The 12711-nt window shown below is 67.8% G+C and overlaps 2 protein-coding genes across 2 annotated transcripts; one reads left to right on the top strand and one right to left on the bottom strand.

Annotated features, from left to right (window-relative positions):
- Nucleotides 1-37: 37 nt before the first annotated feature.
- CHLRE_17g720800v5 (uncharacterized protein) lies at nucleotides 38-6524 on the bottom strand. The gene is made up of 11 exons (XM_043072256.1): nucleotides 6239-6524; nucleotides 6032-6134; nucleotides 5831-5886; nucleotides 5508-5570; nucleotides 5083-5156; nucleotides 4502-4571; nucleotides 3980-4060; nucleotides 3454-3623; nucleotides 2975-3201; nucleotides 1888-2825; nucleotides 38-1704 (listed from the first exon to the last, which is right to left on the bottom strand). Exons 1-11 carry the CDS (start codon nucleotides 6305-6307, stop codon nucleotides 508-510), a joined length of 3048 nt encoding a protein of 1015 aa, XP_042914715.1. The 5' UTR covers nucleotides 6308-6524; the 3' UTR covers nucleotides 38-507.
- Nucleotides 6525-6624: 100 nt separating this feature from the next.
- On the top strand, nucleotides 6625-12707 carry CHLRE_17g720750v5 (uncharacterized protein). The gene is made up of 9 exons (XM_043072255.1): nucleotides 6625-6869; nucleotides 7053-7710; nucleotides 7930-8195; nucleotides 8747-8845; nucleotides 9152-9337; nucleotides 9576-9770; nucleotides 10077-10208; nucleotides 10460-10534; nucleotides 10810-12707. The coding sequence occupies exons 1-9, from the start codon at nucleotides 6678-6680 to the stop codon at nucleotides 12358-12360; spliced, it is 3354 nt and encodes a 1117-aa protein (XP_042914714.1). The 5' UTR covers nucleotides 6625-6677; the 3' UTR covers nucleotides 12361-12707.
- Nucleotides 12708-12711: the final 4 nt, after the last annotated feature.

The raw sequence follows: 12711 nt of genomic DNA, 5'->3' as shown, positions 1-12711 counted from the left end.
ACTCGCGGTCCGGCTGGACAGATGATTGCCGGACCTGTAGACATTCCTGTTACATTGGTACTAGAAGAGCGTTTCTTACAGCTACTCTTGTTGTCCGGAGTCCGCGGCAAGCTCACCATCCCAGTGCCTCTCACCACACAACATCCCCGCGTCATCACACGCTCTCCCAGACCGGCGCAATTTGATGCTCACATGGTCCGAGCACGTTCGGAGAGCCTTCAAGGTGAAGTTATCCGTGAGCCAGAACGTATCCGCGCTGAGCAGGCGCGCACCGGCAGCTACGCCATGGCCCAGTCCAACAATGACAGTGCGTGCTTCAAGAATGTAAGTATGCAAGGCGACATGGCAAGTGTACTCGCTCCCGCCCACTGAGTACTGACACATGAGTGCTGGCACAACCACATCCTGCACACGCCTCACTTGTGAGTTTTAACCTACCCTGCTAACCCCCATCCACCGTTGCCTCCACCATTCGGCCCAGACAGCCGCAACAGGCACACATCCTCGTCACCGCACCAAGCCGCTCCCGCCAAGCCCACTCAGGCTGCTGCCGCGGCTCGCCGCAGGCCCCCGCGCACTCGCACCGGCAGAGCCGGACTGGCTGCGTGCCGAGTTCGGGCGCGACCCAGCAAACATCACATCCGCGCTCGACAACTTCTGGGCCGCACTAGGCGGCCGGCGCAGCGCGCTCAGCATGGTGGACGGGTTGGTCAGCGCCGCACCCGGGCCGCCGGGCGTGCCGGCAGGCGCGCCGCGGCTGCTGCTACTGCCGCTGATGCCGGCGGCGCCCACGGCAGCGGCGACGCTGGCGGAGGCTGGGCTGCCGCCGCCGTAGGTCTGCAGGTACTGCGCCGCCGCGGCCTGGCTGGCACTGACCGCCGCCGCGGCGGAGGGCGGCAGCAGCCCACCTGCCGTGAGCGCGCCAGCCCCAGCAGCCGCCGACACATCAACAAACCCAGGCGCCACGGCCTTACTGGCGGCGTGCGCCACTGTGTAAATGGCGCCGCCCCCCACACTGACTGGCGGCACCACACCCGGGCCTAAGCTGCCCGCCGGCTGTTGCTGAGGCAGCGGTGCTGGTGGCCTGGCACCTGCCACGCCTGCCGCTGCCGACAGAGTTGGCGCAGCGCTGCTTGCGGCAGCGGTGGCGACGCTGCCTGGCAGGTTGCCGCCGGTGTTTCGCGCGATCTCAGCGTACTGCGGCGACTGCGACCGCTGGCGCTGGTCCTGCCACGCCTGCCACTCCGCCCCCACCGCCTCGCCGGCGCTGCCTAGCGGCGGCCGCAGCCGCGGCGGGCTGGCGGTCGGGCTGTGAGCACCACTGGCGCCATACACCCCACCTTGCTGCTGCTGCTGCTGGATAGAAGCTTGCAGCGACGGCTCGGGCCCTGGCGCCGCGGCCCCGGCGGCCGCGGCGTCGGCTGCCGGCGCTGATGACGACGTCAGCCCCGTCAGCGACCGGCCCGGCGCCCACCTGGGCTGCGGCGGGGCCTGCGGCTCGGCCCGGGAGCCGGCAGGCAGCGCGGAGTGCGGCCGCACGGAGCCGGGGGTGCGGGCGGGCAGCCCCATGGAGCTTAGGGTGCCTGCGGCAAAGGCGCCCACGCCGCTGGTGCTGGTGATGAGGGTGGTGCTGGTGCCGAAGGCGGGCGGGCCGCGGGCGGGCGGGCTCAGGGGCCGCAGGCCGGCAACAGGCTGGTAGCCGGGCTGCGCGGGAGGGGGGGACAAGGCAAGAGGGCGGCGGGAACACGTCGGTGTGCAGACGGGCACGACTGTGCACACGCGGAATGTTGCAACTGCGGCAAAGAGGCACCAACGCTGCGGACTACCGCCCAACAACCGCATCACATTGTCCCCGCCTCGCTCCCAAGCCCTCTGCCGCTCCCTCACCTGCCACGCCGTCTTCAAAGGCTCCACCGCCTCACTGTACAGGCGAGACACCGGCACACGCCCCGGCGGCGACACGCTCCGGCCGTCAACGCCGCCGCCGCCACCAGCAGACCCCGCCGCCGCTGCCGCCGCTGCCGCCGCCGCTGCCGCCGCGGTGGCCCCGGGCGGCTCCAGCGGCTCGTCGTCGTCCTCCTCCACCCCCTCCTCATAAACCAGCTCCTCCTCATAGGCCTCACGGCTGGCGCCGGCGCCCCGCCCCGTCGCGCCGTTCCCTTGCCCCTGGCCGGGGAAGGCGGACGCGGGCCGGGACGCCGGCGGCGCGTTGACAGACCGCCGTATCTGTTCCGCCGCCCGCCGAGCCACCGTGGTCGGGTCTACCGCCGTCTGCGGCCGCGCCGGCAGTCCCCCCAGGCTGACGCCCACACCCGCGCCATGCGCAGGCCCTGGCCCCGCCGCCGTCACCGCCGCCGGCCGCGCCGAGGAGGCCCGCATGCGCGCCGCGCCCGCTGCCGCCGCGCCGCCGCCCACCGCCCAGGCCCTCCCTCCCGCCGCCGCCACCGCCGCACCCCAGTCGCCGCTTCCACCCACGCGCGGGCTGCCGCTGTGCCCCGACCGAGCCGTGCCCGGCCGCGAAGCGGCCGGCGACATCGCCCCCGCTCCCGCGCCTGCCCCCGCGCCCGCCACCAGCCCGGTCTCTGGGTCCGGCGAGGCCTTGGCGGCGCACCAGATGGCGTCCAGGTCTTGCTTGACGCCGCCGGGCAGGCTGAGCCGCGCCTGGTCCTGCAGCGTCTGCAGCGCCGCCTGCAGCTGCGCGCAGGCGCGCTCGTACAGCAGCGAGCGCTCACGCCAGCGGTCGCGTTGCAGCCGCATGCGCTCGAAGCGCTGCCGCCCGTGGCGCAGCTGCACCTCCAGCGCCGCCACCTCCGCGCCCTCGCCGCCTGCACACCCACCGGCACACAGCGCACAACCGCGGCATAAGCAAAGCATCTCAAACATGTTGAACTCAACAGCGCAGCGGAAGCTTCAGTTTGAGCAGGGACAAGGTCTGTGAGTGTCCGTAAACTGTCGGCAGCGGTCAGGCACGCACCCGCCATGCCGTAAGCGCTGTCGCCATCGCCCTCCAGCCCCGTCCCGCCGCCGCCGGCACCGCTGTGCTGTCCCGCCGCCGCCGCTGACGCTGCGCGCGCCGCGGCCGCCGCCGCGCGAGAGCCCGCGCGCATGGCCTCGTCCCACGCCGCCTCGGCGCGCGCCTCGCTCTCCGCCAGCTTGCGGCGCAGCAGCTCAATGGCCGTGTAGGCCTGCTTCAGCTGCCGCCTGCACACACGTCAGGGCGACCGGGCGGGCGCACGCGCGCGCAGCGCGGTTACCGTACATCCCGCATCCTCCTGACCACTCTTCATTCGCAACTCCCACCCTTTTCTTCAAAGCCTCGTGTCCACCAATTCCCCACCTGGCCCTTCACCCCCCTGCTTTCTGCCCTCCTGGATGCCCCTCCGCCCCTCCACCTCCCCAGTTTAGCTTAATTTAATTTAGTTTGGGCGGGTATATTCCATCCGCCCCCCTTACCTGAGCTCCACGCTCTGCGCCGCCTGCTGCTCGCCCAGGCTGGCCGCCACGTCCGCGTCCACCTTGTACCGCGCCCGGTCCGCCTGCAGCGCGCGGTACTGCCTGTCCAGCGTGGCGGCCTGGCCCGCCAGCAGCTGCATGTGGTCCTGCAGCGCGCCGTGGTTGTGCACCTGGGGGCGGGGGAGGGGGTGGAGGGGCAATGTGTGTGTATTTGTGTGCGTGTATGTGTGTGTTTGTGTTTGCGTGTGTTAGAGAGCACAAAGAGAGAAGCGCGCAGGACTGTGTATGCAATGCGATGCGGTGCGGCGCGCGCGCGTGTGTGTGTGTGTGTGTGTGTGTGCGTATGTGTTAAAGAGCACATGGAAAGCAACGTGTACGCGCGTGTAGTACTGAGGCAAACCGAAACACTAGGCTGGGGGTCGGGGGCCCGGGGAGGTGAGATGAATGCAGGGCGCGGGTGGGGGCTGCAAGTGGGCAGAGTCGAGGGTGCAGCCCACGCATCGGCGATCAGCGGGCAGCTGCCTACCATGACTTTGGTTTTGTCATCCATCTCGTCGTACAGCTCACGACGCAGCTTGGCGTGCATCTCCTGCATCTTCTCCTTCACCTGCAATGCGTCAGGCGGCCAGGCGGACAGGCACGTGTGTATGACATGGCACTTGTGGGGCGTGCGCGGCATGTTTGGTGGGGCGCGGGACGGCACGACAGCTGCCTGTAGTCACAACTGGATGCCCCAGGGCCAGGGCGTGTTCCGCAGGGTTCTTCAGTATCGAATGTGGCGTAGGTCTACTGCGTTCCGCCCACACCACCCCACTTCCCAGCGCCATGCGGGCTGGCTGGCGTGTGTGCGCAGCCGGCACGTGTCAGCGTGTCGAAACCTCCGGCTGCTTTGCATGTGTTGGTCGTCCCCGAGGCCGACCTGGGGACCGCTCCCAGCCCTTCCAACCCCGCAGCGCAATGCAAGACCGCCTTGATCTACCTAGTCGTGCCTGGAACGCCGCACCACATGGCATCGCATCGCATCCCAGCCGCCAGCCCGCTCACGCACCGTCATCTCCAGCGCCAGCTCAATCTTGGCAAGGTCGCGGCGCGCGTGCAGGCTGCCCTCCGCCACAGACCTGCATGAGAGGCGTAGCATGTGAGCCGAAGCGTGTGGGGCGGCATATGCAGCAGAGGCGCACGTCGGCCCGGTGGGGAGGCGGCGTCGCAGTGGATTGCGCCTAAGCGGGCAGGGCGCGGCCTTGCGGCGGATGGGGTCCGGGCCTAGCACATCGCATGCGGCCCACCAGCCCCGGGCCCAGCTCACCAGTCGCCCCTGCCAGCCATGCCGGCCCCCCAACTGCTCCCACTGGCCGCAACTAGAGCTTGTGATTGCACAACTCCGTTCTCCATGAGCGGGAACCCCCCGCAAGACCGAAGAGCTCATCGCCTTCTTTCTACCGGTTTGCGGGATGTTTCGCTGGGAACCTGGAAACTCGGTGCATTTCGGGAATGGGGACTATTGTCGCGTGCCAGTCCGTTGTCAAGCATCGGCCACGCTCTCCTCCTCGCTCTATTGCATTGGGTTTGGTTTAGTTTGGGCTGGTATCTACAACCCCCCCCCCCCCCTACCCGCCTCCGCCCCTCCACCTGCTGAGCTCCATGTTCTCCCGGTGCAGCCGCATGCACTCCTCCCGAAGCTCGTGATTCTGCTGAGCGAGCTCCTGCAGGGGGTGACAATAGCCAAGCATGGAGAAAGGAGAGGTTGAAATACAACTTGAAATGCCGACGTCCAGTGGGAACAGCAGGGGGAGGCCGCGGCGTGGTAAGGCACGGAAAGGGCAGAGCGGGCGAGAAACTTCTGCGTCTGGCCGACTGCTGTGTTGCGTCTGGTGGAATGTTGTGCGTGCCGGGCGCCACTCGGCGGCCACCACGCAATGTTACCGTTCAACCGCGTGCACGGCACCGGCCATGTGGCAACACATGCCGCCGCCAAGCGGCCTGCTGACGCCGGTGCGGCGGCCCACTGGCCCTCCACAGCCTGGCCTGCAGCCCCCTCGCCCCCTCACACGCACCTCCACGTCCATGGCCCGCCATCGCTCCACCAGCCCTTGGAGCTCCAGCGCCAACACGCGGTTCTGTGGGGCGCGTTATTTGGGGGTTGGGGGGATGGGCGCGCGGCGACCGGCACTACTTGGCAACAATGTAACATTTTACAGCAGCACTGGCCAGGCTCAGGTGTGCCATGGACGAGGCAAATACGGTAGCATGATGGGCGCGTTGCCGCCCGTACCGGCAACTGAGTGCCCTGCCCCGTTAATCCCCGCTGATGAGGGCGGTGTGCACTGGACCCCGCTGGGCGGCAGCTGCCGTGACCAGCCCTGACACGCGGCCTTGCCTCATAGTCCTTGAACGCCGCCGCCGTCTGTTGCTGATGGTACAACAGAGCTTGCACTGCAGGCAGCGAATGTGACGGACGTAAGGGCATGAACACCAGGCTTTCACAGAGGGATAGTGCCCTGGAGGTACCGCGTGCAAACAGTAGCCTGCGGCACGTCCTTCCGTCAGCCCCGCCGCCCATACAGCAGCCTGCCCTCACCATCATCTTCCAGAGCAACATTGCCCTGCACCTCCCCCTCCAGCTCCTCCACACGCAGCCGCGCTCGTGAGACCTGCTCCTTCAAGTCGGACAGCTGCGTCTCCTGCATGTCCGGAGGGTGCCAAAGGAGCGAGGTGGGTGCCCCCGCCGTGGGGTACCCAGACACGACTAACCGGTCAGTGAGCTCTCTATGAGCTGGGTACGCACCTTGAATTGCACGTCCTTCTCCGCGGCCTCCAGCTCATGCTTCAGTTGCTTTAGCTTCGACTTCGGCATTGTCCCTCTTTGTTACGTGCGTTTGAAAGTAGAACACGTCCACCACATCACGCTCCTATATGCAGCAGATGCGGGGGAGCTGTGTTGAAGAACATTTCCCTTAACGCTGTTTTCCGCACAAGGGCTTTCATGTTTGGTAGCTGTTTTGGTGCACTTGTTGATGCAGCTCAGCGTACACATAACCACAGCTATTGTGAAGGGCTGCTTTGGGAATGGCGATTCGGGTTTCATTGCTTCCGTCCAATTCTGCCTGAATGGCACATTGGAGGTGATTTATGCTTGGGTTATGTGACAACTAAAAACATAGCCTAGCGTCAGGCGAGCATAGGAGCAATCTTGGACTGGCAGCCCTTGAAGGGCACCCGCCATCATGGCGGAACACCGTAGCAACATAACTTACAAGTCCATAGGTTTTACGCTAGGTCTTGGAGCTGGAGCAGCAAAGAGTGCTGCGCCTGCAACGGCGGCGAGCTCCCTGCTCAACACTTTGCTCGCGTCCGTACCGACGGCGAAGGCCTTGCTGCCTTCTCTTGTGCCCGAGCTTGTAAAGAAGACAGACAAGGCGAGCGGTGGCTGGTGTGTGCGCTCCGAGGGGCTCGGCCGGCCCGAGTTTGGCGGGGGGTGGCACTGCCCTCCGCAACCTGTGCGTTTACACGCGCCAGTTGACACACAGCGGGCTGGCGTTCGCTCCCGCGTTGCAGCAAGGGACTAAATCCTTGTCTTCGTTATTGTGTCCATACCACAGGCGGTTGGTGCAGCGGGCGAGGCGGGGGCGGCCAACGCCGCTGCAGGCACTGCTGCGGGCGCGGGCGAGCGGCAGGGCGCGGCCGCAGCGCAGCCGGCAGCGGCGGAGCCGCCGCCGCCGCAGCAGCCACCGGCCACAGCTAACGACGGCCAGGTAGCAGATGCTGCGGCTGCGCCGACCGAGGCGGCCGCAGCCAATGGCGTTGTCACGGGCGCGGCGGCGGCAGCCGCCAAGCCTGACGGCGGCACCGGCGACGCCACCGGTGCTGAGGGTCAGGAGGTAATCGACCTATTGTCGGACTCGGACGGAGCCGACGACGCAGACGTTCAGGAGCTGGCCGCCATCACCGCAGCCACTGAGGCCACCACAGCCAAGGCCAGAGCCGCGGCAAGCGCCGCCTTGGCCCCACGCCCGGCCCTGGCGGACTACATCCCAGTGGGAAAGGAAGCCAAGGCCGCTGCCAGCGCGCTCAAGGCGCCAGTGAAGCCGGCGGCGGGCGGCGGCGCTGCCAGTGGCGGCAAGGCGGGCGGCGGCGGCGCGGCGGCGGGCTCGGCGGACGCGCTGGCGGAGGAGGAGAGCATCCGCAAGTTGGGGCAGCGGCCGTACTGGATGAGTCACGTGTCGCGGATAGAGAGCCCGCTGCTGCGGCTGCACCAGGGTGCGTGGCGGGGGTGCTGGGGCGCGTATGGGTGGCGGCTGGGTTGGATGGTGTCATGGTGGTGATGGTCGTGCGGAACGGGCAGGTTTGGGGCGTGGCCGGCCAGGCGAGGGGTTCTGGAGGTGGGTGTCGCTAGGTGCTGCGGGAGGCGCAACGGCTTACGCTTGCGTCATTGAGTCTGCGTCGCACAAACACAAATACCTACACACTCCCACACAGAGCTGGTGGAGCTGTGCGAGTTGGTGCAGCCCACGCCCGAGGAGGCGGCGGCGCGCGCCGGCGCCGTGGCGGCGGTGCGCGAGGTGGTGGGCAGCATCTGGCCCTCGGCGCGCGTGGAGGTGTTTGGCAGCTACGCCACGGGGCTGTACGTGCCCACCTCGGACGTGGACCTGGTCATACTGGACAGCGGCTGCACCAACATCCAGGCGGGGCTGCAGGCGCTCGCCAAGGCGCTCACCAAGCGCGGCGTGGGGCAGTCCATACAGGTGTGTTAAAGAGCACAAGGAAAACATTACGCGTAGGACAGTGTATGCGATGCAGAATTACAAGTGTGTGTGCGTGTGCGTGTGTGTGTATGCGTGTGTATGTGTGTATGTGTGTGTGTGTGCCCGTGCGTGTGCGTGTGTGTGTGTGTGTTTGTGTGTTGAAGATCAAGAGGGGTTTGGGTGGCGCGCGGCCGAGATGGCGCTTCGCGCGGGTGCATGGTGCCTGCCGCTCCCAACGGATAGGACGTTGCAAACAACAGGGGGCCGAGGGCGCGGGGGGCAGGAGAGTGGAGGTTGTAGATACCAGCCCAGACTAAACCGAACCCAATGCAATGGGCGTGGGGGATTGTAAGTGCCAACCCAAACTCAACAGAGCTGTGGTACCGGCAGCGGGCAAGCGTGCGGCGTCAGCACGTCTTGCCGAGACGTGGCCCGTCCGTCCCGCGCCCACAACACGCTGCAACGCTGCGCTGCCCATCACCACTATCGCCCGACTACGTCCTGCCTGCACCCACCAACCTCCGCATGTCGTCCGCTTTTGCCCCCGCCAGGTCATCGGCAAGGCGCGTGTGCCCATCGTCAAGTTCGAGACGGTGGACTACGGCAATCTGGCCTTCGACGTGTCCTTCGACGTCGCCAACGGACCGCAGGTGTGCGCGCAGCGCGCCCGGGCCGCGGCCCCGGTTGGTGCGGGGCCAGAGGGCAGCGTGCTGTTACGGAAGGCACTCGGGGCAAGGGCGGTCGCCAAGAAGAGGAGAGAGGGCCGCGATACACCAGGGGTCAACCGCGCCACGCCATGCCACGCCACAGACCATGCCGGTGACCGGTCGCACGCGCTGCTACTGCATGGATTGCCCGCGATGACTTGCCAACACCACACACGCGGCACGCGGCACGCCATGCCTGTCGATGCGCCTCCACCCCCCCCCCGCCGCGCCCGCACTCCCGGCTTGCAGGCGGCGGAGCTGGTGAAGGAGATGACGGGGCGCTGGCCCATGATGCGCCCGCTCATCCTGGCGCTCAAGCTGTTCCTGCAGCAGCGCGAGCTCAACGAGGTGTACACGGGCGGCATCGGCAGCTACGCGCTCATCACGCTGGTCTCCGCATTCCTGCAGATGCACGCCTCGCGCCGCAGCAAGCAGGTGCGCCGCGGGGAGCGGGGTGGGAGTGCATGGCCGGGAAGGGGGGGCATGCACAGAAGGCTGCGGGAGGGAGCTATGTGCTCGAGCCCAACGAGCAGGTCACATCATTTCCGGAAAGTCCATGCAGTCGCGGAGTTAGTGACAGCGGGAACAGCGGGGCCGTGTTTGGCGTTCTTGCGTGTGCGTGCTGGTGGCATGGGACGAAAGCGTGACCTGTCTTCTCGCGTGTGCGCGTCAGGCGGCTCTCGTAGCCGAGGCGGGCGCTGGCAAGCGGCGGCGCAGCGGAGGCGCGGCTGCCAAGGCACCGCCGCCGCTGGAGGGCACCGCGGGCGCCGCCGCCGCCGCCGCCAGCAGCGGGTGTGTGGAGCCGGGCCTTGGCGCGCTGCTGGTGGACTTCTTCCGCTTCTACGGCCGCGTCGTCAACATGCCCGACGTGAGCGAGACAGATGTGTGCGCAGCGCTGCCGTTGCGCTGCTGGTTGTGCTGTTAATTTAATACTACTTCTGCTTCTGCTAGCTGTGCTGGTGGGGACGGACCGCTCGGGACGGGCGGTGGTGCATCAACGATGTCGTCTCTAGCGCGTCGTCCCGCTGGCTATCCTGTCAAGGCGCTGCCGAGCCCTATCCCACTTCGTTGCGTGCCTGCTTGTGTACCTGTGCATGTAGAGAGCACAACGAAAACCAACGACATGTTTGTGTGTATGTGTGTGTATGTGTGTGTGTGTGTGTGTATCTTGCAGGTGGGCATCAGCTGCGCGGGCGGCGGGCAGTTCTTCCGCAAGGTGGACAAGGACACGCCCAAGGGCCCCTACGGCTTTGACGGCTGGCTCAACACCGACCGCTCCTACCTGCTGGCCACGGAGGACCCCAAGGTGCGCGGGGACGGAGGGGGGGGGGAGGCGGCAGGCCACAGGCTTCGGGCGAGCAAAATGGCTCAGGGTTCGAGCGGGCCAACCGGCGCGCGCTGCGCGATACATGACTTTCAATCTACCGTATAAACATGGTATCCATCAACTTTGATGCCTCCGGGCCGCGCAAGCCCTTGGCGCGTCGTTTCCTGTGGCTAGCCTCTCGCGGTACTCATCCCCGGCGCCTGCACTTGCCAACCGCATGTCGGCTGCAGGACCCGGACAACGACGTGACGCGCAACTCGTTCAACATCATGCGCGTCAAGACCGCATTCGAGTTCGCGTACCAGGTGGGGGGAATTGCTATGCGCTCGGGGGGAAATGGGAACTGGTACGGAGGGCGATGCTAGCAACGTACCGCGTCAACAGTGGCGCATTGCCGGGCTGCAGCAAAACAAGCGCTTCCTGGCCACCGCACCACGTCCGGCACCACAGATTCGCCCGAACCTCCTGCTTACCACCCAACCAACCACGGCGTAACTCTCTTCTTCTCCACCACCCGCGCCCTCACGACGCCACTCACCGCGCCCACGTCTCTCCTCCCCCTCGGCGACACCGCCCCCAGATGCTCACGGCGCCTGTACGGCGCGACGAGTCGCTGTTGGCCCGCATCCTGCGCCTGGGCCCCATCCTGGCCTCCCGCCCCCGCTCCGGCGTCGCGCACCTGCGCGACCTCGGCTACTACACACAGCCCCCGCCCGAGAGCGCGCAGGAGCGGCAGCAGCGGCAGCGCGAGGCGGAGCGGCAGCGGCAGCGCGACGCGCGGCGCGCGGAGCGAGACGAGCGGCGGCGGGAGGAGGGGGCGGGCAAAGAGGGCACGAAGGAGGGCGGGCGGGGCAAGGGCGGGAAGGAGGGCGGCTCTGCCGCGGCGTCGCCGTCAGGGCAGGCGGCGGCAGGCGCAGGCGGCGAGAAGAAGGGCGCCGGGAAGAAGCGTGGCCGGGAGGCCCCCGTGGAGGCGGAGGAGGGCGCGGCCGCCGCGGCAGGCGGCGAGGGGCGGGAGCAGGGTGCCGAGCGCGCCGGAAAGCGTGCGCGCGGAAACGGAGGTCAATCACCCAAGCCGCACCAGCAGCAGCAGCAACGACAGCAGCAGGGCAAGCAGCAGCAAGGGCAGGAGGATTCGCAGAGTCTCAGCAGGCGGGAGAAGCGGCGGCAGAAGAAGCAGCAGGCTGGCGAGAGGGAGGCCGCGGGCGGGGGTGTTGCTGCGGCAGGCGGCAGCGGTGGCGGCGGCGGCGGCGGCGGCAACAAGGGAGGCACCGTTGGCAAGAAGCGCGGGCGAGATGAAGAGTCGCCTCGCAGCAGTGGAAAAGGCGGCGGTGGCGGCAGTGGTGGCGGCAACGGCCACAAGATCGGCGGCGGCGGCGGTGGAAACAACAGGGACAACAAGGGCGGCGGCCGCGCCAAGGTCAGCGCGCACAGCAACAGTAACCGCAACGGCGGCGGCGGCGGCAGCAAGGGCGGCAGCCAGCCATCCAGTGAGCGCGGCGGCAAGCGCGCCCGCATTGACAACGGTGGCGGCGGCGGTAGCGGCGGCGGCCACCGCGACGGCAGCAGCGGGCGGCAGCACCAGCACTCCCACTCGCACTCCCACCAGCCCCACTCGCAGCATCCCCACCAGCACTCCCACCACACGCACCAGCACCACTCCTCAGGTAGCCACCCTCACCAGCACCAACACCACCACCAGGCAGCTGCGGAGCCGCCGCGGCGCCGCGCCCTCATGCAGGTGCACCAGCACCCGCACCAGCCGCCGCAGCTGCCGCCGCCGGTGCAGCTGCCGCCGCCTCAGACGGCGCCCATATTCCACATGGGCTATGTGCCGCCGCCGGAGCCGCGGCACGGCCACCAGCACCATCGCCACTCGCACCACCAATCCGGAGGAGGTGGTGGCGGCGGTGGCGGTGGCAGGGGTGGATATCGGCAGCAGCACCAGCAGCGTGGCAGTGGCGGGGGCGGGCCCAGGGGTGGCGGCGGTGGGGGCGGAGGTAGAGGAGGCGGCGGGGGTGGGGGCGGGGGCGGAGGCCGCGGCGGTCAGCAGCGCGGCCCGATAAGCATTGTGCGGGGGCAGCAGCAGGGGTACCAGCAGGGGCAGCAGCGCCAGCACGTGTTCTTCGAGTGAGGGGGACAGGGCTGTGGTGGCCCCCGGGTATTTGGCTGCGGCAGGCTAGGCAGGAAGCGGTGTTAGAGCTAGCTGACTTTGGAGCAGAACCAGCAGATGTAGCCGTGGCGAGCGTGTGTGTGGGAGTGCGTGCATGGGCCGGCGGAGTGGCGCAGGCGGTGTTGAGGCGCGGTGGTATGGCGGTCAGCCACGGGCCGGCGTCAAGTAGGGCAGGCAGCACGCCCGTTCGAACGCGAAGAAGGAAAACAAGGCAGAAGTGCCGGCTCAAAGGGTCAGTCACCGCGACTCGGTTCCGACATGCAATAAACTCGAGGTCAAAAGAGGGGGCGATGTAAGCGACGGGACGGGAGG

This window comes from Chlamydomonas reinhardtii, chromosome 17 (assembly GCF_000002595.2).
Source record: "Chlamydomonas reinhardtii strain CC-503 cw92 mt+ chromosome 17, whole genome shotgun sequence".
Taxonomy (NCBI): Eukaryota; Viridiplantae; Chlorophyta; class Chlorophyceae; order Chlamydomonadales; family Chlamydomonadaceae; genus Chlamydomonas; species Chlamydomonas reinhardtii.
The sequence above is the reverse complement of the archived record's forward strand: the minus strand, read 5'-3'. Positions and strand labels throughout refer to the sequence as shown.

What these genes read in the sequence shown, in the direction of transcription:
- CHLRE_17g720800v5 (XM_043072256.1), bottom strand. Translation starts at nt 6,307, where the DNA reads ATGCCGAAGTCGAAGCTAAAGCAACTGAAGCATGAGCTGGAGGCCGCG. An exon ending in AGCTGGCGCTGGAGATGACG is followed by an intron (nt 4,061 to 4,501) that starts GTGCGTGAGCGG and finishes GACGCATTGCAG; the next exon opens with GTGAAGGAGAAGATGCAGGA. An exon ending in CAGCGCTTACGGCATGGCGG is followed by an intron (nt 2,826 to 2,974) that starts GTGCGTGCCTGA and finishes GTGGGTGTGCAG; the next exon opens with GCGGCGAGGGCGCGGAGGTG.
- CHLRE_17g720750v5 (XM_043072255.1), top strand. Translation starts at nt 6,678, where the DNA reads ATGGCGGAACACCGTAGCAACATAACTTACAAGTCCATAGGTTTTACG. An exon ending in TTGTAAAGAAGACAGACAAG is followed by an intron (nt 6,870 to 7,052) that starts GCGAGCGGTGGC and finishes TCCATACCACAG; the next exon opens with GCGGTTGGTGCAGCGGGCGA. An exon ending in TGGCCACGGAGGACCCCAAG is followed by an intron (nt 10,209 to 10,459) that starts GTGCGCGGGGAC and finishes TGTCGGCTGCAG; the next exon opens with GACCCGGACAACGACGTGAC.